At 33.7% G+C, this 25,955-nt stretch overlaps 1 protein-coding gene across 1 annotated transcript; it reads left to right on the top strand.

Moving 5' to 3' along the window:
- The first annotated feature begins 7 nt into the window (after nt 1-7).
- On the top strand, nt 8-25,955 carry LOC136970938 (cathepsin O-like). The gene is made up of 8 exons (XM_067265428.1): nt 8-33; nt 5,703-5,759; nt 6,947-7,103; nt 9,454-9,524; nt 16,788-16,832; nt 20,992-21,158; nt 21,232-21,324; nt 25,878-25,955. Exons 3-8 carry the CDS (start codon nt 6,978-6,980, stop codon nt 25,913-25,915), a joined length of 540 nt encoding a protein of 179 aa, XP_067121529.1. The 5' UTR covers nt 8-33; nt 5,703-5,759; nt 6,947-6,977; the 3' UTR covers nt 25,916-25,955.

Here is a 25,955-nt window from a genome sequence, read left to right on the forward strand (position 1 = left end):
AAATATAACGAAACTTCCCAAATTTGTTGATTGGTAAGGCAATACTTTACATGAATAATTAAAATGTTAAAAATGCTTTAGATAATTAAATTAATACAATACTTGTTTTATTTATTTATTTATTTTAGATAACTCTCATAATATACAATGGAAACTCAATTATCTGAGATGTGATTATCTGACACTCCAGATTATGCAAATTCAGTTTCAAATAAAATAAATCAGAATATGTGGCATTGAACATACCACAGAGACTAAATTCTCCATTAAGCTTGAAATCATTATATTATCTGTTGATTGTAGCACCAGTCTTATACTAGGCCTTATTATACATGTAAAATTATGTTAGACTTTGAGTACCATATTTGTTGGTGTGTAGATTCACCCTATTATCCAAAGGCATTTTTTAAATTTAAATTTTAGTACACTTCTAATTAGTGTTGCCATCTTTACAAAATCGCTGACCCAGACGGCAGGTCAGGTTTGTTCAAACAGAACTTCCTGACGCATGCGCAATGTCATTTTACAAAGCGAAGAATAACGGGCATGCTGGTTCTAAGCTATGTTACCAGATTGGGCTACAAGTAGCGGATTGGGCGATTTTTTAAGTGCCTTCGTTACAAAAATTTCAAATTGGGCGACAAGCTACTTTTTGGGCTAGTTTTAATTATCTTCAGGCTACAAATATTAAAAATATGCTACTTTTATATATGAAAAAAAATTTTCGGTTAATGTTACCTATGGTTCCAAAATGGCGGCTTGTCTGTGATTCCAGCAAACAGAAGAAAGAAAACAGTGGTGACGCACGTTCTAACCTAACCTAACCTATTCTAATAATTTTGTTGGTAATAATTATGGTAATTTATTAGAATAGGTTAGGTTAGAACGTGCGTCCCCACTGTTTCCTTTCTTTTGTTTGCTGGAATCAGAGACAAGCCGCCATTTTGGAACCATAGGTAACATTAACCAAAATCTTATATATAAAATAGCAAAACATTATTAGTTTTGTATAATACAATAAAAGTTTTGTTTGTTGAATATTTCTATTCGCAATGAACGATAGTTTTACTAAAACGTAACATGTTCGATACTCGTTTAATTCTTGTTTTAGTACATTTTAGTACTAAAACAAGAATTAAACGAGTATCGAACATGTTATGTTTTAGTAACTTCAGGTCTTCAAATCTGGCAACACTAGACATTTGTTGAGTTCGTGCCTACATGCTGCACTCTTTTTTCAGTTATGTTTCAGTCAAAATTTCAGAAAAATTTTTACGCTTTCTGTTTTATGCTAGATTTTATGCTGAATTTTACCCATGTGTGTTCCTGGCCTAAGAGGATTAGTTAAAACAATAACCAAAATGCAGGTTGATTATATTACATTATTTTCGTAGATCCTTTTAGATTTATAGTGATTGTTAGTAATCAATCTTTTACATTGTTTTTTGTAGATTTTGTAACTTGATATCTTTCTTAGATATAAACTCAAACTATTCCAATAGGAAATCATTTGGAAAATCGGTGCACATTTTCCCACTGTAAGTTTAGAAATTGGAAGATTATATCCATAGATCTTACAGTATCATCGTGTTAATACATTTCGATGTTCACCTATTTTGTATTGGAGACAGCTGTTTTCCTTGTTACCCTTTATAAATTTATAACTCTCCAACAGGACTTGTTTCATGTAAATTTCACAATATGAAGCATAGATTTTAGATAGACAAATGTGCGTGAAATACAAAAATGAGTGTAAGTTAATAAAAAGTAGACAAAAATATTATTTTCGGTGTACAACTTGCATTAAATTTTATGCTTACCTTACCTAACTTTACCTAACTGAACTTACCCTACCTAATCAGACCCAACCATACAAACTGTGACCCAATTTAACCTAAATAAAAGTAAAATGTTTATATATATATATATATTAGTTTAGTTATATAAAGGGTGGGCCAGCGAAAACGAAACGGCAGAGTGTTCGTGTTCGTTCAAGCAAATCGCTCGGACAGGTCGATTTTACTCTCGAGGGGACATCTTATGCAATAAAGTTTTTGCGAATCTGAATATTAACTAAACAAACATTTTTTTCGAAATAAATGTTTGTTTTAGTTAATACAAAATAAATGAGTTTTTAAAATTTTTTGTTGTCTGTTGCATTCAGAATCGCAAAAATTTTAATGGATTTTTTTTAAACTTCCGTCAACTATACAGAACTATCATAAAAACATGCCAGTAAATTCCTATCGGTTGGGTTAAGTTATAAATCTAGTCTAGGGTGGGCAACCTTTTTTATAACACGGGCCAGAATAAATTTTACGTTTTTTCCGCGGGCCGTAGTAGTTAATTGACGCCTTCTTGTGACTCGTAATTTTTTTAGTCTGCAAATATGAAATAAATAAATAAAAAGTTAATTACTACATTTATTTCTCTTATCGTTTTCGAAAATTACAAAGAATTGGAAAAATAACTATTAATTTTCCAATTTAATAATCTATTAAAGATCTCGCGGGCCGGATAGAAACTTTTCGCGAGCCGTAGCTGGCCCGCGGGCCGGGAGTTGTCCGCCGTTGATCTAGTCTACTCGTGGTTCACATAATCGGGCTAGGGCGGCCGAATATCTAGCAGGCAGGCGGCTAACAGCCCACAACCGGTCCGGGATATAAAATTAGAAGCTTTATGCGTGTGTTGCTTCTACCAGCTAAACCGGGTGACGTTGGTGCTCTGTAAACCGCATGCGCCAATGCCTATATAATCTGGCTGATTGGAAACTGACCCGGTTTCGACATTCCTTCTGCCACCGAATTATTCGAATATACAATAGCAATCTTATGGTTTTTTCACATGTAGTATAGAAATTTGTAAAAGATACATAATGCGGTTATAATAAAATATTAATTTTAATTAATGCAAAGTACGTTAAAATATGAAAATTTATATTTTATAAAATACAAGGAAAGGTCATTGGAAAGTGGAATCGGCGCTTCCATCGCTTCCAATGACGGCACGCCACTGAAAAAATGTTTATGAAGACCTTGTCTCAGCTTTAGATCTCCAACTGTAGTCTTCTCTGCAAGTAGGAGTGAACCACTCTGCAAAGCATACTACATTTGAGGATCTGAAGCTGAGGCAGTCTCAAAAAACGTTTTATGTAAGGTCGCCGACAGGGGGGATCCGTTAATCCCGTGTCAGGATGAACCTAAGGGACGTTTGCATGTGGGTATGGCGGAGGAGGCAAATGATGACAAGTGTTTTACATAAGGAAACCCGTTTATTGGATAACATATATGCTTACATCCACAATTGACAGTCCACTTCTCTACAGTCCTTTGGAGTGGCGAGGATTTCCCTTCCGTCGAAGCCCCGGGGCGGACGAGATGAGCTCGCTGGACAGATGCTCGCAGAGGTGCTGAGGCGCCCTACGTTGTTGGCAGCGACACGACACAACACAGATCACGGCTCTCTGCGGGATGCGGAGGAGACTCTCCTCGACCTTGGAGATTCCGATTTTTATAGTTTTCGCTCGCTATTCCAATTTCCGATTGGCCCCTCATCCCCTTTCCCGTTTTCCGATTGGTCTCTCCTTTGTTTCTACGCGAAACTCGGGACGACTCGGATCATGGGAAAGGTCCGATTCGGGGTGTCCATCTGGCGCCTTTTTGACCATTGTGTTCGGAGATTGTTGATAAATTTACGATTCGAACTCATAATTTAGCCCGTCAATTGCGATTTCTGTCATCTAGGAACTTTTACGATTCAAGCGCGATGTTTTTCTATCTATTAAAACTGTCCCCCCTTCCGAAGTTGTCTTCTTAGATCGACTATTTATGAGCACTCGAGTCAGAATTTCACCTATTTATGAGCTTTTGTGTCATAATTCTATTTATTTATGGGCTTTTGTGTCAGAATTCTACCCTTCCGTTTGACATAGACGGATCGTTTTTAACACGTGTTCCGACACTCGTTGTTTACATTTTGCGTCGCGATGTCTAGATCAAAAGTTTTTATTTCTTTTTTCTCTCTCTCTTTTCTATATAAACTATTGTTATGATTTAAATGCAAGAATTTCGTGATTTACGGACCTCGTCTGCAACCTCACATTTATCCATACATATAATTTGGTTTCTGTAATGTTTCAAGTGTTTATTTTAATATTTTTATCATTACTTTTCAATTTTGTGTTATTTTTATATTGTTTAACCTTTATAGTTTATTTTAAGTGATTATTAAAGTAAAAAAACTTTTATAGGCCTATATTGTTTGTTTGATTAAATGAATTAAAAATTGTCTTCCCAAGATTTGCTCTTGGATCCATCTTTTGAGTGAATGGCATCAAATGATATGATTTGAATTCATTTCTTATCATTTGGTCATTTGAAGTCATTTCATCAATCAATAACAAGTGATATTGCATATCATCTAGCAATTTGAAACTGTTCAAAAACCTCTTCAGAAATGATAGCAATTGATATCATTTAAAAATGACAAAATGATGTTTTTATTAGTGTTTGGAAAAATTATCTAGATGGAATCAATGGCATAAGTACCAGAGTAACTGGAAGGTTGCTGACTTTCATAGTAACAAATTCTAAACACAGTGTAAAAAAAAAAACACCAACTCAAAAAAATGATGAGCAAAAGAAAACCTACAAACTTAGGAACACACTTTTTCCTTTCCTTGATGATGAGACAGCTGGATGGCTGAAGTAGTAATGCATCAGCCTACAGCTCTTGTTTGCCTGGATTCAATCCTGGGTTCAACTCCAGGAATTTTTCTTGGCTGGTTTGTTTCACATATGTCAGGATCCTTCTCTCACTATCCTGTTATTCTCCATTATAGGTCTGGCTGAATCCACATTGGCTATGATTAAAACAGGCCCTCTTAGTGCACAGAAGATAAAAAGAGACAAAAATATAAAAAAATGCAAACTGGTAGGAATGAAAATAATTTGAAATACAATTAGGAATGCCAATTTCTCTTGAGGAAAAAGAAATTAGCTTAAAAATCATAAACATGTACAAAAACTCCATGTTAATTTTTCAGAACTTTTCCAAACAGTTTTTGTTTTCTAAATAATTTTTAGAAAATAACTGAAATTCTGTTTGGAAAATTCCAAGCAGTTGGCAATCCAAGTCTCCCACCTTGATATCAATCAGTACCCAAAACCCCAATACAAAGAAATCAGTCCAGGCCCAGGAGTGCTGTTTAATGACATATCTAAAGTGTTATCTTTAATAACAATATTATTACTACTGCAAGTAATGGGATACAATGTTATGTCACCAGCTCCCAAGGCTATCAAGAGCTTGTATGGTGCTAAGGGGTAAAATGGGTCTCCTTTGCTATTGAAGTGAAATATGTAGAATGTTTCTTTATTAATAAAAAGTAATTTTAAAGAGTTTTTTTGTTATAATGCTAATTTATAGAGATAGAAATCACTATGGGCCTTAGGTTTTCACCAGGCCTGAAGAAAAATCCCTAACTCTTGACAGCCTTGCTGGCCCCAATAATTGAGTTACATTGCTGGAAGGAATATATGTTTGATCCTAAATGTAATCTGAATCCATTTTTGGGTAACTGTTTAAGTACTCAATCATTTTAGTACAAAGGATACCTAGTCTGTTTTGTATAATAAATTCTAAAGAGAGAAGCTATTCTCGTGCTAAATTATTTTGAAATTTACACTTACAATTAATTGCAGGAGGAAACGTGGAATTGTTACTCCAGTGAAAAGTCAGAAGGAATGTGGTGCATGTTGGTAAGTTTTCTTGACTTGTAGAGAAGTACATATGCAGAATAACCATACTGTCTCTATGCATTACGTGTGTCCTAGATCTCCCACATAGAGAATATCTCGGCTACAAATTTAATGGATTATGGATTGAACATGAATTCAACATAATATAGCCTTCTGGAAGTATAAAGCCCAAGAAAGATCATTATTATTATACAAATTCATAACACAAAACCAAGCAGTCTACTGAAATGTGGTTTACAGTATAAGAAAGAATAACTCAAAAAGTTTTTTAGTGCAAATATTTATAATGGTAATAGTGGCTTACAGAACTAAAAATGGTGACAATACAGGAAAATGCAAAATGTGTATTGTGGTTAGCAGAAACAAAATCACTACTGTGCAAGGAGAAAGTATCTGCAGAAAGTACAAATAGACATCATCAAATGTCCTTTTAATTTATAATTGAATGCAAAAATTTAAAGACAGGAATCAGCACTTGAAATATTATGGTTGCCCTTTGACATCGGATGAATCTGTGGAATAGGTTAGAGAAGTGTTCTGTAAGAGTGTGTGGAATTCAGTTTTATTGAATGTATGCTAATAGCTAACTTTCTGAGTTTATTCTCTCTTTTACTGCAAACTGAATTTCAATAGACCACTTTGTTTTTGTGTTATGAATTTGTATAATAGTAAAGATATTTCTCACACATCCCTTATCGCCATATGTACAGACTTAACAACGTATAACAATTCTCTTTGGGTATTGCAAAAGATAAAATTTTTCATCTCTGCATTGTAACAGTTGATGAATTATTTATGAATAAAATATCTACTGGAGAGTGCTTTAATTAGTACTGGTATGTCCAACTGTAAACATGGAAGATGTCCAGAGGATTGTGGGAAAAAATTAAAATTTGTATGGAGAATGGAGGAGAAAATGCATATAGTTTCTAATAAGCATGCTTAAAGAGTTTTATGGCTACTATATTATAAAACTATGAAAATTTTCTCAACATTGTTTTGTTTCATTGATCTCATTTTATTATTATAATTATTAATTTTGACAAGTAATAGTGCCTCTAGTACCAAATTTACTTAATTATTAATTGTAGCATAATATAGCCTGATTAATTAAGGCTGTCATTTGGTTTATTAAAATTTTAAAAATACAGTTTAAAAATTGTAATGCGAATCACTTCTTTATTTAGGGCATTTAGTACTGTAGAAACATTAGAAAGTATGAATGCTTTAAAGACAGGTGAACTTGTAGAATTGAGTGTGCAGCAAGTGATAGATTGTGCAACTGGAACAAACCGTGGTTGTGATGGTGGAGATACTTGTGAGGCCTTAGACTGGATGTATGAGGTAATTGTTATATTACTTTCAATTACATATCTTAAAAATCTGAATATAAACTAAAAATACTCAGATAGATTAAGTTCAGTTAGATAATTTTTATTTTCCAATTATGGTGTGGTGAGGTGTGGTGTGGTGTGGTGTGTGTATACAATATATATATATACAGTATAACCTCCAAATAGTGGACACTATCTGGACCAATAAGTTTGTCTGCTATTTAGAGGTATCCACTATTTGGAGATACATGCTAGCAGCCATACTGTATTTTAACTTTGTCATTATAAAGTGAAGAATATGATGGATTACAAAAACATCAAATTTGCATTAGGAATGTGAAATACCAAAAAGTATACGTAGCATATATAATTAAAATATATGTACCATATATTATTTATTTTTTCAGCTGTAAAAATCACATTTTTATTTAATTCTAAATAGCAAACAGCTTGTTTAGGATACTTTAATTAAATGGAACCTAAAACTTTTGACAAAACAAACATTGATTAATTATTAATTCATCAAAAACTACCTGAGCAGAAGTAACAAAAAAGAAAAATGAAACTGTTATTATGATCAGACTTTGTCATTATAAAGTGCAACAAGTTTAGTTTAGGCAACAAGAGTTTGAATGTCAAGTTACGAAGGCAATTTGCTAGCCACTTCAAGGAATAAGAAATGTATTCAGTATTCTTGCATTTATAACATTATTTATGATCTAAGTGATTACTAAAAATTGATGTAGGGATTTGTCAGCTTTGTAGTTATTGAATAGGTGTAATTTTTTTTCAATAATTGATTTATTAAAAATTACTTAAGCCACCACAAAGATGTTAAGATCATAAAGTATGTCATAAAATCGAGAAAACCGAATATCTTCCTAGACTTTAAAGTGGTTGGCAAATTGCATTCATAACACGATCTTTGAACTTTCACCAAATAAATGCTGTTGCCTTAACCTTAAAACTGTTTCTTTATCGTTACTACTGTACTATAGTTCTTGTTGAATAAATAACTTGGGGAAAAGTGTATGGTTTCTTGGTACCATAAGCTTAATTTAACAATAACACAGAAGTTTAATAACATTAATCTGTATGATGATAAATGGTGATTGGCAGCTTAACCAGATTACAGTTTAATGAATATTGTTCAGCTTTTTACAACCTGCCCTCCTCTCCATTCCTATTTATAACCAGTTTTTATTCGATTTATGATCAAAATTCCTCCTCTGAAAGAGTATTCAAACTGATTCTTTGTTTTAGTTTTAAAATATTTTGTATGTAATTAATTATTTCAGAATATTGAAGGTGGCACTTTGTGTTTTCATAAGGTAGGTTATGGACAATGGCATCTGCTATTTAGAGGTGTATATAATAGATGTCCCATTTGAAGGGTCTGGGGATTGTAAAAATGTCTGTTAAGTAGAGGTGTCCACTATTCGAGAATGTCCATTAATGGTTTCACTGTATATATGTACCATACCATATATAAGGTGATCAAAAAGTTTCCATTCAGGGGCTGTACACTCCAAGGAGTTGTGTGAAGTTACACAAGATCATCTCTGCCATTAAGGCAATTGTCCCATTGTTGAATGAGATTGAAGATGTTCTTTGGTAGAAATCTAGTGGCTGCAGCATAAAAAAACATTTGATAGAGTCTTCACATCATTGTCTGACCAGAACCATCACCCTTTCAGAAACTTTTAACAGACTAAAGATATGGAAATTGTATGGAGAAAGATTGGGACTATTAGGCAGGGGATTGAGGGTCTCCCATTTGAGGTTGTGTAACTTCTGCCTCACGACATTGGTGGCATATGGGTGTGCATTGTCATGCAGAAGAATAACCACATTACAGAGTTTGCCAAGTTTTTCACTTTAATTGCATGTCTCTCCAGTACTTCACAATATCCATTGTTCAGTGATGGTGACATATGGTTCCTTGAAATCCAGAAACAGTGGGCCCTGGTGATTGAAGAACAGAGTCAGTAACACTTTCCCAGAAGATGCCTGGCACTTGAACTTCTTGGGACAAGGTGAGGACAGATGACACCATTGCATGGTGGATACTTTGGATTCAGATTTCCAGTGATGGCATCAGGTTTTGCTATCAGGCTATGATGCTTGTAAAAAAAACATGTCCAATCTTTTCTAGTCCAATTAATTCTTTGTTTTCCTCTACCATTAATATTTGTAAGCTATCATGTTTTAGAGTAATAATTTGATAATTAGCATGCATCTAAAGTTATCCATTAATAAAAACAACTTGAAATGTGCTTTGATGTATATTGAAAAGGATTTTTGTAATGAATTTCCTAATATACACACTCACACATTTGTATAATATTTATTGTTTCCAGAATAAAGTGAAAATTTTAACTGAAAAACAATATCCTTTAACTGACAAAGAGGACAACTGTAAAGCCATACGGTAAGTTTGACCTTTCAAGTTTTTGTTTTAGAAATTAAAAAATAATTTATAATAACTTTAATGACAGTAATGACAAAAATTTACATTATTGGCATTCACTTGAGTAGCAGTTTCTCAAATATTTTTGAGCATAAAGATAGGCTAGATAAGGTGATTCACTTGTATATCTCCTGACAATGGGCTTGGTTGCCCAAAAGTACTTGAGAAACTGCTACTCAAGTGAACTCCGATAATGCTAATTTTTCTCATAATTTAAAGAATTTGGACTTGTTTTCATTTATTTAAGAAACTTTATATTTTAAATTAGTAATTGCATTAAAGATTCATTGTTTTCTAAACTGAAATAAATTCTAATTGCATTTATTATTTAATATTATCTTGCATGTAAAATTTTATGCAATAGTTTTATAATCATTTTGTTCTAGTTCAGTGGAAGCACTACAAATGTCTTGTTTCCATTGAACTGAAGTAAAATAATTATAAAATATTAGATTATTTTATTTATGTTTATATTTTATGTATATAAGATTCACATGCAAGACCAGATTTAACTCTCTTGATGCTGTAGGTACAAGCTAGAATGTCACCTTTTCTGACATAAACATAAATGTTTCTGACATTAATTTGGACTTTAATTACAGAATATTGTATGAAAGTGTTTTTTTACTCCTTTTGCCCTGTGATCACTAAGAGGGCCTCTTAATCAAGCTCATTGTGGGTTCAGATAGGCCACAATGGAGTGACTGAGTGGTGAGGGACAGGACCTGATATATCTGTGATGGACCACCCTCCAAAAAATTTTTAAGGTTTTTTGACCCATCTGGATTCATTTTTGGGTCTCCTAGAACGGTAGGTTGAAACCTGACTATTCAGTTTTCTGGTCGTCTTAACTTTTCTATTACTGATATATATTGATAGATTTAGTAATTTTAAAAAAATTTTAATGACCCCAAAAAAAATTCTTCTATTGGTAAAATAGAAATTTATCTACTTTTCATTGCTATTTTTTAGTAATTTTGTATGAATAGGCATTGGAAATGTTTCATCAAAGTTGAGATAGAGATTTACAGGCTGGATGAATGAGTATTTAAGGTTTTGCCCTCCTGCTCTGAGTAGGGTTGCCAACTCAGTGGGTCAGAAATCCAGCAGTCAGTGGCGTAGCATAGTGGGGGTTGCAGGGCAGCCCACCCTGGGCGGCACTTTTAGGGGGCGGCATTTTTTCACAATAAATAATACTAATATTGTAAAAATTTGAACCATTTCATTTCATATTTTTATCACATCTATGATTCAGACCGATTGAAATGAGCACGGAATTTTTCATTACTTATTCTGTGACAAAACTGGGGAATCCTCTTTCTTTAAATGAATGTATAATAATGACATCTTGCTCATTGTAGCGACTGACAACGGATTCCCCGTATTTTATTTAACATGGGGGTGAAATTTTCCTCCTCCCCAGGCGGCTGACACCCACGCTATGCCACTGCCAGCAGTACTCTCGAATGCAGCATTCAGGGTCGGCATGACGTTTTGCGGGGCCCAGTTCAAAAATTCTGTGGGACCAGAATACATTCAAATCCTATACTTAAATTTTACAATAAGGAATTATTTATTATAAGTACAAAGAATGTTACATATATTTTTTGTAAGATGAATATTACATAATTTTTCTCGCTTTTTTTGCCGCAAAATCTTTGATTATGTCATCAAAATTGATTGAGTTTGCTACTTCACTCTATTCAAAGAATAGACAGAGATGTAAATCAATCTTGGCTTATCAATGATCGAAGATAATTTTTTATTAGTCTAATGTTGAACACGGTAACAATGGGATTGCCTGATGCGTCTTGTTTAATCCATTCACACCCAAAATAAGTGACTACAATGTGAAAATTTTTTTTAAATATTATTCATTACTACATACTAGACTAAATAAAAATAAAAAATGTTTGCCTTTGGATTTTAGTTTCCAGGATATAAAGACTTTATGGACTTACACTGAACTTTGATGATTTTTGTCACGCCTTCAAACTGAATCATTTCTACTAAAAAATGTTTTCCATCTGTTTATGGTATTATAATTCTGTTAAAAGTTAATCAAAATTGGTGTTTTCTAATTGGGTAATTACCTTAACACCTAATGTCCTCTGCACCCATGTAGCAGTCGTCCCAACGTTTGATGACAACATTTAATAGTGAGGTTGAGGCTGAAGTTTTAAATGTGAAAATGTGTACGTCGGACGTTCAGTGCAGAAAGAGGCGCTGAATGTCTGACGTACATGTTTTCATGTTTAAACTTCGGCCTAAACCTCACTAATGTCAACGTCTGCAACACGTTTCAATGAAATATTTCAATGCAAAGACAGGAGAGAAAATCTTGCACTTATGTCAGTGTGCAGCAAGTTATCATCGATTAGTGGATTATGCGATTGCATTTTCCACACACACCTGAATATTCAATCTACTATACAGGGGGTTCTGCAAAATGTCTGATGAGTTTTTGTACACCGTGGGGCCTTTCAAAACATGGGGCCGGGTTCTGGTGAACGTGCTGAACCTGCCTCGCGCCAGTCCTGGCAGCACCCTACCTGGCAGGAAATTCAAAAGTACGAAAACCATGTATATCAAACCCAAGCTGTTTAAACCCCATAACTGATAAATAAGTAAAGCTTCTCACCACATTGGGTTGTATAAAACAAAACATACATCCTATAACCAATAACTGGCATGAAATATCCAAAACTGGCAAACGTTTTGATGCCCCTCCTAAGCTCTTCCTCAGGCTAAATTTGTTTTTCATTGGAACTAGATTCTTTCATTCGAATGTTTTTAAATAGGAATGTGCTCTGCTTCCTAAAGCTTGAATATGAAAGGAATCCACGTGCTGCTTCAAAATTAATTTTCTTTTTGATCAATGAGGATACAATATATGCACCTTATAGTAATTACTTGTATCACTTATCAATTTATGATTTGTCTTCTAATAAATATTGCCAAGAACCTGGCCATGAAGAACATTATGGACACTCCGGACGTACCTAAACTATTCTCTTTTGCCAAAACGCATAAGCAAGGGCAACAGCTCAGACCTATAGTGGACAAAGGAAGAGCTCCCACCCTTAAACTTGAGAAATTAGTGCATAATATGTTATCCACACACTTAAAAGACTACTGATTCAAAGTCTCAAGTCCAAAAGAATTGGTAATGAAACTCAAGGACATAAACATGCCATACGCCATGGTATGGGATTTTAGATCATTATACCCCTCGATAAAAATTCAACCATGTTTTTGTGCCCTGAGGGAAAAGTAGATGATGCTACACTACACCAAGATGTACTCGAATTAGCCCATTTAGCCTGTTACAGTTCCGTATTCCAGTTCAAAGGAACTATATATGCGCAAGTGAGGGGTGTACCCATTGGAAGTCCGTTATCCAGAGACTTATGTGAAATGGTAATTAGGACGTTGGAAACCAAGTCCTTACCCTCCTTTCTCCCAAACATAGTACTGTACGGAAGATATATAGACAATATTATAATCCTCCGGAAAACAAAACCAGATCTAGAACAACTTAAGGTAGCAATGAACAACAACCCTTATGGCCTATACATGGAAATGGAGCAGCATAGTAAAGAAAAAATCCACTTCTTGGATATAGACATAGAGATTAAAGAAAGGATAATACAGACTGGAGTCTATAGAAAACCCGCAGCTATACAATGTACATACCCTTTAATTCTTGTGACCCATACTCTTATAAAATAGTGGCATTCAAAGCTTTAGTAGAAAGAGCCTATACTCACTCTTCCACAACCAATGCACTATGCCAGGAATTATCGTATATTGGAAACATTGCAAGAGAACACGGTTATGGCAGCATTATAAATAAGTTATGTAATCAGCACCTTTGTATACAAAATACTACGGATGAGGAAAGGGTGTTAAGGAGCGTTACTAATGAAAAAAACATAGAAAGAACCCCGGTAACATACAACCCACAACTAAAAACAATATATAATGCAATTGCTAAGAAAAGAGGAATTAGGATTGCATACAGCAGAAGCCCTTCCATATACAGTTTACTGAGAAATGAAAAGGACACCCATAACCCAAACAGGCTTCCGGGAGTATATAGCACCCCTTTGAAGTATGACGGATGGAATAGGCAATTAATTTACATTAGGTCCACCAAACGTCCATTAGCCACTAGGGTAAAGGAGCATAAGTCAGATATCACCCACAATAAATGTATGACGGCATTGTCTAGGTGTGCAACAAACCCAAGCATAACACCAATTTTTAATGAGGCACAAGTTATCCACACCACCCAGCATCAAGAACATCTAAGAACTTTGGAAGCGATGGAAATTTTTAAAGCCGATCGCAAATTAACCTGCATTAATTTTAAGGATGAAATGAATCTCTGAATGGCTTGGCAATATTTATTAGAAGACAAATCATAAATTGATAAGTGATACATGTAATTACTATAAGGTGCACATATTGTATCCCCATTGGTCAAAAAGAAAATTAATTTTGAAGCAGCATGTGGATTCCTTTCATATTCAAGCTTTAGGAAGCAGAGCACGTTCCTATTTAAAAACATTCGAATGAAAGAATCCAGTTCCAACGTAAAACGAATTTAGCCTGAGGAAGAGCCCAGGAGGGGCATTGAAAACGTTTGCCAGTTTTGGATATTTCATGCTAGTTATTGGTTATAGGATGTGTGTTTTGTTTCATAACTGATAATCTAAGCTTTTAAACCCATGACCTGGGGACAGTTAATACTGTAATTAATTTATTGTTTATGTAAAATAAATTGCAAAATATCTTTTTGGAATCCATAAAAACGTTTTTTACATAAACAATAAATAAACTAACTGTGGGGTTTAAAACTCTTAGGTTGTGGAGTTATGGGGTTTAAAATAGCTTGGGTTTAATATATATAGTTTTCATACTTTTGAATTTTCTGCCAAGTAGGGTAGTCGTATTCGAGAGCACTGTCTGGGATGTGAAATAAAAAAAACAATGAAAATCTAATATTTTTTACACTGCAAGCAGCTTGCAATGCCTTTTGATTGGAGATGATAAAATCATTAAATTCTTTACAGGTGTATTTGAAATTTGTGCACATTTGTATTTCAGATTTTACGTGTGTTTCATTCAGTTGATTACAACTTTTTGACCAAAGTTCATTTACTACGCTGAAAACACATTCAGCAGCAATGTTTGTAATAGGGATCGATAAAGTGAATGCAACAAGTTTTTTTATTTCTTTGCCAGATTCACCCACACATTTTTCAAAAAAATTGACCCAATGCAAGTCTACTCTCTTTGTTTTGCTTCCCACAACTTCACGAATTTCTCTTGTACAGTAATTGTCATACAATTTATTCTCATTTATAGGCACATTCAGAAAAGAACTCAGACCTTTTAGTTCATTCCAGTCAATTTCTTCGTCCATTGTCAAAATGATCATTTTCTTGTAAATACTCATAGAGTTGTCAAATTCTAGCTGCTATGTCATTCTGTATATTTTGAGGGTTGAAGGGCAGTAACAGCTCCAAATTTTTTTCAGTGCGGGCAGCATGAAAAAATCCGGGAGATTTTAACAGCGTTCCTCGAGTCAGTAGATTTTAAAAACTAAGGGTCTTTTTCTGGGAGAATCCCGGAATTCTGGGAGAATTGGCAACCCTAGCTCTGAGGGACCTGAAAACAAAAGTTGAAAACCCCAGGAATTTTTTTAAATGGGTGGTTGATCCATCCTGGATATGTTGAGTCCTTGCCCCACTGACATTGGGTCCGGATGTCCTGGTAATGCTATAGCAAAGAGATGTGCTGATTGAGTACTGGTAACAAACAATGAATATGCCAAGCAACATGCTAATGCACATGCTGAATACCAGCATATGTTTACATTATAAGCAATCAAAGCTACCTATCTGATGTAATTAGATTATTTTAATTAGATTAATTAAATTATTCTCTTCATTTATTTATGTAGACAACTTAATAAATACTGCAGTATTAAGAATTATTTACTTTTTTTGTGAAACACTTATATTATGCCTACCAATTTTTCTGCCCTTCAAAATCTGTTGCTCTAAACATGGGCCTACTGTGTCTATGTAGAAATCAGACCCTGTTCATATGTATATGAGAATATTTCTGTTTTCTGATACAAGCTTTGAGTGATAAAAATGTAAAAAATAATAAGGATAACAAAATAACAATAGTAATTGCAGTGGCGTAGCGTGGATGTCAGCCGTCCGGGGCGGAGTAAAATTTCGCCGCCCCCTTATTTAGGTGTAAGTAATGAAAAATTCCGTACTCATTTCAGTCGGTCCGAATTGTAGGTATGACAAAAATATGAAATTAAATGGTTCAAATTTTTACAAGATATTATTATTATTTATTGTGAAATTTTGCCGCCCCCTAAAAGTGCCGCCCGGGGCGGACTGCCCCTGCCTCCCCCACTATGCTACGCCACTGAGTAATTGTACAGTACATGTGAACAGAGCTGGTGAGAGAACGGAGATGCTAAGGCTTGCATAGCTTGTGCCAGAATCTGTATAATAAAATTTTAATTACAAAATCTAGAAAGCCAGTTTATGTAATTTCAACTGACAATATTACCACAGTAGAAGGTATACAGAGATCAGGAAGCCCTAACCTAAGAACTTGTAATTACTTTCCACAGCCCTACATGTGAAGAGGATACCTGATCAGAGGTTTAGTGAGAAAAAGGCAGAGAGATACATTGCTCCCAAGCACTAAATGTCAAAGGGTGCAAAAAACTTTTTATTAAATATGAAATTATCTTAAAACTTATCAATAAAAGCTGTATGTTACACTAACATTGAGAATTGCCATTACTTATCCTCTGTTTACACTGGTTCAAAAGTTAGTTAACCAAGATATAATTTAAGCTTATATTAAGAATAGTTAGAAACTGGTTTGAAACAGCTAACTCACAAGTTATTATTTGCTGTAATGGACAATATTTTCACATAGAATGTACTTTATCAATTTAGACAAATCTTGCATGAAATAAATCTTTAATGCAGTTATTTAAAAATGTTTAATTTTTATATTGAAATTATAATACAATACATTAGACAAAGTTTCATTAAGAAACAACAATTTATATATAATTTATGAAATTGTAAAAATAATTTTAATAAATTGCCAGTTTTAAATTTAGAAACTCTTACAATGTTTCACAAATAAAAGAATTTGTAATTGCTATTATTTCAGGCCAAAAGAAGGAGTAGAATTAAAATTTAATTATACCTGTGAAGAGTAAGTATTTGAAATTATTTATTTTTGGGCTGCAATTCGAAAAATTGTAGACCTGTAAATTCCCATTGTCGTCAGTCTGGTGTCCAACCCTCTATTCTTCCTTAATCTCGAGAATGAAGTTAGATAGATGAAAGTCAAGACAAGATATAGAAAGCTTAGGGGAGGAGGCCCTGGTTAACTATATAGGGACTTCCGATGCAAACCAGAAGTCATGTCATTTCAATTCAAAAATTCTCCCTTGAAAGGAGCTAGATAATGATCAGCATGACTTTGTTGCTAACAGGAAAAGTATGATGTACAGGGGCAAGACACTACTAATTTGAGGTGGAGAGCATATATTTTAAGTTAAATAAATTAAAAATATGATTAAAAATTGCAGCCCGGCATTGTGACAATGTCACAATACATAATTGCTCGTTATCATGTGTATCTCGTTCTTGGTATCATGTGTATCTCGTTCTTGTATTTGTGTTATATTTAACTCTTAATTTATATTTGTTTTATTCATTTGCTCCTCATTTGCTTTTTATTATATCTTTGCAATCATAAAGACAGTTTTTGAATTATATTTATTTTACATGTCTCCATTTTTATTTTAAATGTACACATATAACAGAATCATTGCACTATGCAGAGACAACCCAAAAGTAAATATGGACACACTGAATTTCAGCAAATGTATGAGGTTCATGTAAATGACTCTACTGTACATTGCTATATTGAAGAAGGGTCTTCTTCTAATATTAACTGGTGAGTTGATGGTCAAAATATCCACTCTGTTCAGACATTGTGGAGCTCCTAGTCACACTGCCAAAAAGACCCAGAATTGATTGGCAACATAAGGCATATGCAAGCTTCCATGGGCTGGTAAGTCACCTGACACGAATCTCATTGAACACATCTGGAGTCTTCTGGAGCATGCAGTCCAACAACATTCACAGAAACTCACTTTCCATGAACTTTTAGATTGAGTGCTTTAAAGCTTTGAAGAAAGCATGTGGTGGGACAACTAGATTTTAATATGCACATGTGGTACTTATATCACATGGATACTGTGAAATAAAAGACAGTCTGAAAATAAGAATGTCTGTTTACTTATGGGTTGTCTCTGTATAAGATAAACAGGCAACATTTTCAGCAGTATGCAGAAGTTCGAAACTTGCTAAATGTTTCTGACCCAGTTAAAAGGCCATCTTCGGACCTGCTAAAACAGAACACGAAAGGTGTTGCGTTCATTTATCTTTACACGAGAGGTGTTTTTGTGTCAGCCAGATTTTGTTTAACCAAAATGATTTTTGTTAGAATTAGTTTTGTATCCTCTTATCATATTTTTAAAAACTCTGCCCTGTGTTATTGTGGTGAAGGAAGAATGAATTCGTTATAAATAAAAACATACATATCAGTGGCGTGCCGTCATTGGAAGCGGTGGAAGCGCCGCATCCACCTTCCAATGACCTTCCCTTCTATTTTCTAAAATATAAATTTTCATATTTTAACGTACTTTGAATTAATTAAAATTAATATTTTATTATAACTGCATTATGTATCTTATTAAAAAATTCTATACTATATGTGAAAAAAACGATAAGATTGCTATTGTATATTCGAATGTCAGTGGCGGAATGGAAGCACTTCCGAGACAGCTTTCACGGCGAGAATAACTGAATGGTGTAAAGCAGCCAGAGGGCATTGGCGCATGCACTTTACAAAGCACCAACCTCAGTCTGTTTAGCTGGTGGAACTACATACGTATAATGCTTCCAACGATTCTGTCCTTAGCCACTGGGTCCTTAGCTATCTGACTAAGTGAATTGTTTAAGATTTAAAAAGTAAAGAGTATTCAATGTTATTTTTATGTACGTTTTTTTGCAAAGTTATATTTAATTACAGTATAATTAAAAGAAAATTATAATTATATTGACAGATTTTCAGACATAAAATCTTTAGAATTTTTATCACTTTTAGATGTTTTTCATAATATTAAAATTATTAACAATTTTTCCAAGCGTGTTTTAATTCTTTATATTAAGTAAATTTTATGGGAAATTTTTTTGATTTATCTAAATTACGTAGAGAATCGCAATATTTATATTCGTGTCCGGACTATATTGACAAGTAACTCTTAAACATAAAACATATTATAATTAATGTCGATTCGAACAAAGACGTGCTAAAAGAATTATATGATTTAATATCATTAATTTTTATGGTACCATCTACCAGTGGGTCTGTTGAGTGCAGTTTTTTGACCACGAATCAAATTCATACATTGGCCAGGAACACTCAGTCGGAGGAAAAATTGTGGTCGCTAGCTTTCGATATAAAAAGAGCTTTCAAATACGTTGATGGAGTCGACGACCAGCAATTTTTATGATAAAGTAATTAACGACTTTGTGGAAAAAATCGCCGAATAGAGTTAGTTTATAAAATTTTTTTTTAAAAACCAAGTTTTTCTATTATTGTTTGTATCATATCAATTTGTATTATGTATGTATTATTTGTTTTTTAGTACTAAAATATATAAATTGTTTATTTTTGTCATTTCCAGTATTTGTTTAAAACTTTTATGGAAATGTGATGTACTAGATGTGACCCGTCACGAAAGACACGAAAAAACGGTTAATTTAGAGAAAAATTTATTAAATAATAATCTAACACCTTTATCGTTGCCAAGAAAGTTTAATTTAAAACAAACGTTTTCGACCTATTCCATAGGTTATCGTCAGGTTAAATAAACCGACAAATGGAACAGTTCCGTTCCAGAGGATCGAATACAAATATTTAAATTTCAAAAAAATTGACAACGGATTAAAAGATGATAAATAATAAACGAATATTGTATAAAATTAAAAACAAGGAATAAAATAAAAATTAAAAATAAACTCAGAAAAACTCCTAAATACAAGTATCAACTAAAACTAATGCAGAACCATAAAATAAACATGCAAATTAAGAGTTCCTCTGCAAGGAACTCTTAATTTACATGTTATTTTGTATTTTGTGGTTCACGTGTTAAATCGCGGAGGAAGTCGTCCTATGATCGGTGGAAGATCGAATTCGTCTTAGATTTTGACTCTTCTCACTCTCCAGGTAAGAGTCTCATTACGTTTAGTAACCAGGGACCAACCACTCGGGAAGCGTGATTGAGAGAGAACGACCAATCAAAATGGATGAAAGAAAGAACGGAGATTGATATAATCTCCGACAATCGAGGACACCTGGCACTCGGTTAAATTAACGTTCCGAATAACCAAAACGCCGTGTGTCAACGCGCAAAAAAAGGGGGGAAACAGTTTCTCATCTATTGTGCCAACCTGTAACCCGTGCCACTTCGGACTTAGACCGTGTCCCCGACTCAAACGGACGAAGTCTCCCCGTGCCCTACAGACTTGTCAATGCCACTGTCCCGGGGCCACCTTCGATCGACCATCAACGAACCACATCGACGCTCAGGACGTCCGAACGGCTGATTGTCCTAAAGCAAACTATTGTGTTTTTGTCAGATACTTGTCGTCTTTGTCTCTACAGCCACCGTCCATGTACAAATGGACCCTAGACCATTACTGATGTGCAATTAACTTATTGCCCCTGGAAGTCGACTTCTTACAGAAACACAGCTTTCCTATCATCAAATGTCACTGCATGCCACTGATACATATATAGGAAGGCAGGAAATAACAACTAAGAAGGATGGTAGAAACGAGTGACAGGTGTAAAATTCTGGTCATACATGTTCAGATTAATCCATTGTTCTTGGGACTCAATAAAACAAAGACAAACATAAAAATTAACACAATAACTTTAATATAGCAAATAATGATAGCAAAAATGGGATACACACATAACAAGTAGTAAACTGATGGATCTCCCTTTTACAGATATGATAATTATGCATAGCACCAATAGGGTAAGGGGTAATCTGAAATGTCACTTAATGTACTTATTTAGTAAAATCTGAATTGCATTCTATTTATATATTATAATTATATGTTAAATATATAACATTTATTCTATGTTGAATGTAGTAAAATAATCGCATCATTTAAAATTTATATCTTGATCAAATAATGTATTATGAATTATTTTTGTTTTCCCAACTTTATATATATATCTAATTAATAACCATAGGTGCAATATAAATGTAATATGCTATATTTAGTTTAAAAGGATCAGAAGAAGAAATGCTAAAATTACTGGCATTTCATGGCCCTTTGGTCGCTAGTGTTGATTCCACAACATGGCAGGATTATCTTGGTGGAATTATTCAATATCATTGTGAAGATAACAATAATCATGCTGTTCAAATAGTTGGTTATGATTTAACTGGTAAGTTTTAATAAGCATAAGACAATGTATAGTTTAAGAATTTTTGTTGATGCGATATATGATTGCTTTATAGGTAATATTCCTTATTACATTGTTCGTAATTCTTGGGGAACAGAATTTGGTGTCAATGGTTACTTGAAAATTGCAATTGGAAAAAATTTATGTGGTGAGTAATTTTTTAAAATTTCTATTTCATTTTGATATATTACATTGAAAAGACAAATTGTATAGAAATCAGTACCACATAAAGTAAAGAATAAAAGAAACTTTTAATAAAACTTTTATTATAATAATTTATCTTTAATTAATCATAGAAAGTTGCAAATTCATGAGAAATTTCTGATCATGATAACCATAAGAAATTTCTAATGTATAAACTTGCCTTTACAAAATATCTAAGAACAAGGCCAAATGATTTCTGTAATAAATCAAGGCCAAAAAGTACCATTAATAATTAAATTGTAAGTAATTTGGTACTAGAGGCAGGTGTTAGGTGCCATCTCTTATTAAATTTAATAATTATAATTGAATTAATATTTATTAAATAATTTAGAATATTCTGGAAGAAAAGAATTGACCCAGAGTGGGACTTGAACCCACAACTCTTGTTTACTGTGCAGATGTGTTGCCAATTATGCTACTTGGACCTCCTACCAACCTTTACTTCTAGAAATATTTAATTTTAGATATAACCATCTATGTTTACTTAAGGTGCCGAGTGGAGATGACTTCATATTAGATATAACTGTGGATGGTTATGTCTAAAATTAAATATTTCTAGAAGCAAAGGGTTGATCAGAGGTCTGGGTAGTGTAACTGACAATGCATCTGCCCAGTAAGCGGGAGTTGCAGGTTTGAGTCTTACTCAGGGCCTCCAGAATATTCTACATTATTTAATAAATATTAATTCAATTACAATTATTAAATTTAATAAGACATGGTGTCTAATGCCTACCTCTAGTATAATTTAATTATTAACAGTAGCCAAAAGATAGCTTGATTTATTAAGGCAATTGTTTGGCTTTGATTTTGAACATTGGGCTTTGAGTTTATATATACATCTAAGAACATTAAAAAATTTTCCTCAATTGAATTTCTGATATTTTTCAAAATAATATACAATTGCAGAGCTATATCATGGATTTGGAGTGCCCAACATACATGGTCATTGAGGTAAATTCAGAATTTCTTTGTGGGCAATCTTAGGCAGTCTTGGAGACTTGATGAAAATATACGCATGCATCAAGTCACTCAAGAAGAAAGCACTAAACAGTCAACAACTGGGACATGCTCAGATATCATGAGAATACAACTGAAGAGCTGTTATACTGGAATTGCTTTGTGCCAGAAAGTTGTCCTCACAAATCGTGACATGGTTGGCTGCCAGAAGATGCAAGTTTATGACATAGCCAAGAAGTTCAGGGTGTCTGACAACATGTACAATGTGACTTCTCATAGGAAAACTCAGAGCATTCTGATTGCAAAAGAAGTGTAGAATTTGTAGCCAAATTGAAGGACAAGGTCAATCAGGATGGTGTGCAGAACATGAATGATGTTGTAAAAGAAACGGGTGTGATGAGGTTAACGATCAGTCTGGCAGTGCATGAGGATCGTCAATACCATTCTTTTGTCCTGAGGAATTGCTTTTGAATTGAATCTTCTGTTCTCAAGAACAAGAATGACAGAAAATTAAAAGCTCAGGCTCTGGTCTCGACTTGTGGCCCCCATCCAGTCCTGACTATAATTCCCTTGACTACATGTGGGGCATAGTTGAGGCAATGATAATTGCAAAGCATCACAGTATCATGGATACTCTAAAGACTTCTATCATGGAGGTGATGGCAAACATGGACAAGGAGCAGCCTTGACCTGAAATGGCTGCAGGTATGACCTGCAGTTTTTTCAGGTCAAGACTGAAAAAGGTCTTAGAAGCTAAAAGAGGCTACATAGAATAATTTCATTTTGTATGTTTATTACTTTTGTACCAATTTTCATAAGAGTATATTGATTTTTTCCTCTACTTTTAATTGTTTTTCATTATATGATGACTTTTCTGGATTTGTCTTGACAACCCTGTATAATATATACAGTGAAATCACAATTCATCATTTTCTTCAGGCAACTGGATAAAACTATGAATATGGAAAATTGATAGATACAGAGGACTATATAAAATGAAAAAAAGTCACATTTGCCTGTATGTATTTACTGAATGAAAAATCATACACCAATGATACGAGTATTTTTCCACTATCAAGTCCAATCTGCATTACTTCTTTTTAAAAAAATCATTCGTCTTCATTTGTTTAATAGCACTGCTTTTTCAAACTGAACAAAAATCTTCCATAATCCATGTTTGCTTGGTCCCTTTATATGATTTCATGAGCATACAAAAATGCTATTGTGGACTTAAACACATGAAATGCTTTGACAAAACTTGGCATTAGTTTAGGTTCGGCTTCATTGTCATTATCACCACCACTTTGTCCCTCCTCCATGCAACTTCCACTTTGTACCTTCATCACACCATTTCTTCTATACAGAACACATGTTGTAAGCTCTTGGTCCATGTAGACATCAAGGTCCACACTAGTAGTTCTAGCCCCAGCTGAATGCAATCTGATAGTGACAATGAAGCATTTTGTCACACCTAAATCAACAAACTGTAGAATACTGATGCATTTGGAGGGGAGATAAAAAAAAACCACTGTTATATTTCTCAAGAAGGATTGTCTAGGGAATAGGAGGCACAATTATCCAGAATGAATGTTATTTTCTGCCCTTGTGCACCAAGTGATGTATCAAAAGCATGTAGATAATCTCTAAAAATCACTGTCATCCATTTTTTTGAGTTTGCTTAGTAGGTCACAGAACATTTTCTGTACATTCTTAAAACATCTTGGTTTTGTGGACTTTCCAATAACAATGGGCACTCATTTGTCTGAGCCTGTTGGACACTTTTTCATCCATAGCAGGTCTTTCCTTTCAATTTCAGCATTTTGTAAGGCAGGCAAATGTAAAAGAAGCCTGTTTCATTTGTATTATAGATGTTCTGAGCCTCTTATCGTTCCAGCAGCTTCAGAAACCTTTCAAATCAGAGGCAATGATATCTACTGCGGCACTCTCCCTGGCCAATTTTTTAAATTCTTGGCCGTGGTATTGTTTGAAGCAGGAGATCCAATTGTTGGAAGCAGAAAAGATTTTGATCCTCATTGTTCTATTTTGAAGGATTTTCCTATATGATTTCATCCGTAGGAATTTCTTACGATCAAGCCTACTGATAGAGGCAAAGAGGACATTTTCCAGCTCACTGTAGGATGACTCTTTACCTATTTTTTTTGAATGATTCATTCATTGATGATAAATAAAGAAACAAATAATGTTTTAATATTTTCAATATTAATATTGGCACATTAGAGGACTTTTTGTAGACAATTTTTTTTAATTATTTACTATTAGTAGAGTTCATAGCATAGTTTCTCATTTAGTGCCCAAGGATGTATGCTACTTTGCTTCTTTCTATGTTTCTGTATAATTGTTTTACAAAATAAAATTCTCTAACAACTAAATAATCAAATATTGTTAATTTTTTGAAATAATTTCAAATTAGAAATGAACTGATTATAACTTTTGGACTGATTTGATTTTTAATAAGTTTACATGAATATTGCAAACAAAATAAGACTTGAATTCTTGTAAGGAACAGTCTAAGCATTATCGTTTGGTCTTGTTAATTTAATAAACTACTTGAAATGTATGAGAACTTGTTAAGAGAACTTTTATGAAATTCAAATGCAAGAAAAATTGTAGTCAGATAAGTCTTGGAATAGAATCATACAATTCATTTCAAAGACTTTTCTGAGAGCAGTCTCTTCATTTGAATAATTTTTAAAGATTAATATGACTTTCATTGGACAAAGGTCCAGTAAACAAAAATACATTTTGCAACAATATACAGAACAAGGTAACAGGTATACAGGGTGTAGCTAAATTGGTGTCCATAAATGTAGGGATATGTTCCTGACACCAAAACATTACAAAAAGTTCATATGAACATGGATCCGAAAATCCTTTGTTAGGGAGTTATACGGTTTATTGCTAATGGTACATGTGAGGCATTTAACAACATAGATCTACAAAAATTGCTTGAAGTGACCGTCTCCTTCTTTGATGCATCCCTGAGCATGCATCCAGAGTATGCTTTGCTGTACTCTGTTGAAAATTCCTGGAGTGTTTCAGCTTTGGTCAAAGCCATTTTGGATAAGCTCTCAGAACATAGACATTAGGTACAGGAGTTGATATTTAGATGGGTGGGAGGGCAAACCTTCCTCACCTTGCTTGGTATCCTCAAAATTACAATACAGCAAAGCATACTCTGGATGCATGCTCAGGGATGCATCAAGGAGGAGCGGTCACTTCAAGCAATTTTGTAGCTCCTATGTTGTTAAATGCCTCACATGTTACCATTAGCAATAAACCGTATAACTCCCTAACAAAGGATTTTCGGATCCATGTTCATATGAACTTTTTGTAATGTTTTGATGTCAGGAACACATCCCTACATTTATGGACACCAATTTAGATACACCCTGTATAAATATTTTGCATATGTATTCTAATATTTAATAATTAAACATTTTTATTAAATAATTTATATTAAAAAATTTAAATATAAATAATGTATGTTTACAAAGATTTATTTGATTTTTATTTTTTCAGGCATTGCTCTAGAAGTGTCAGCATTGGATGTTGTATGAAGCTAAATTTATATTTACATTAAAGAATTTTTATTGTAAA

This window comes from Centruroides vittatus, unplaced genomic scaffold, assembly GCF_030686945.1.
Source record: "Centruroides vittatus isolate TY-2023 unplaced genomic scaffold, ASM3068694v2 contig_2210, whole genome shotgun sequence".
Lineage (NCBI taxonomy): Eukaryota > Metazoa > Arthropoda > Arachnida > Scorpiones > Buthidae > Centruroides > Centruroides vittatus.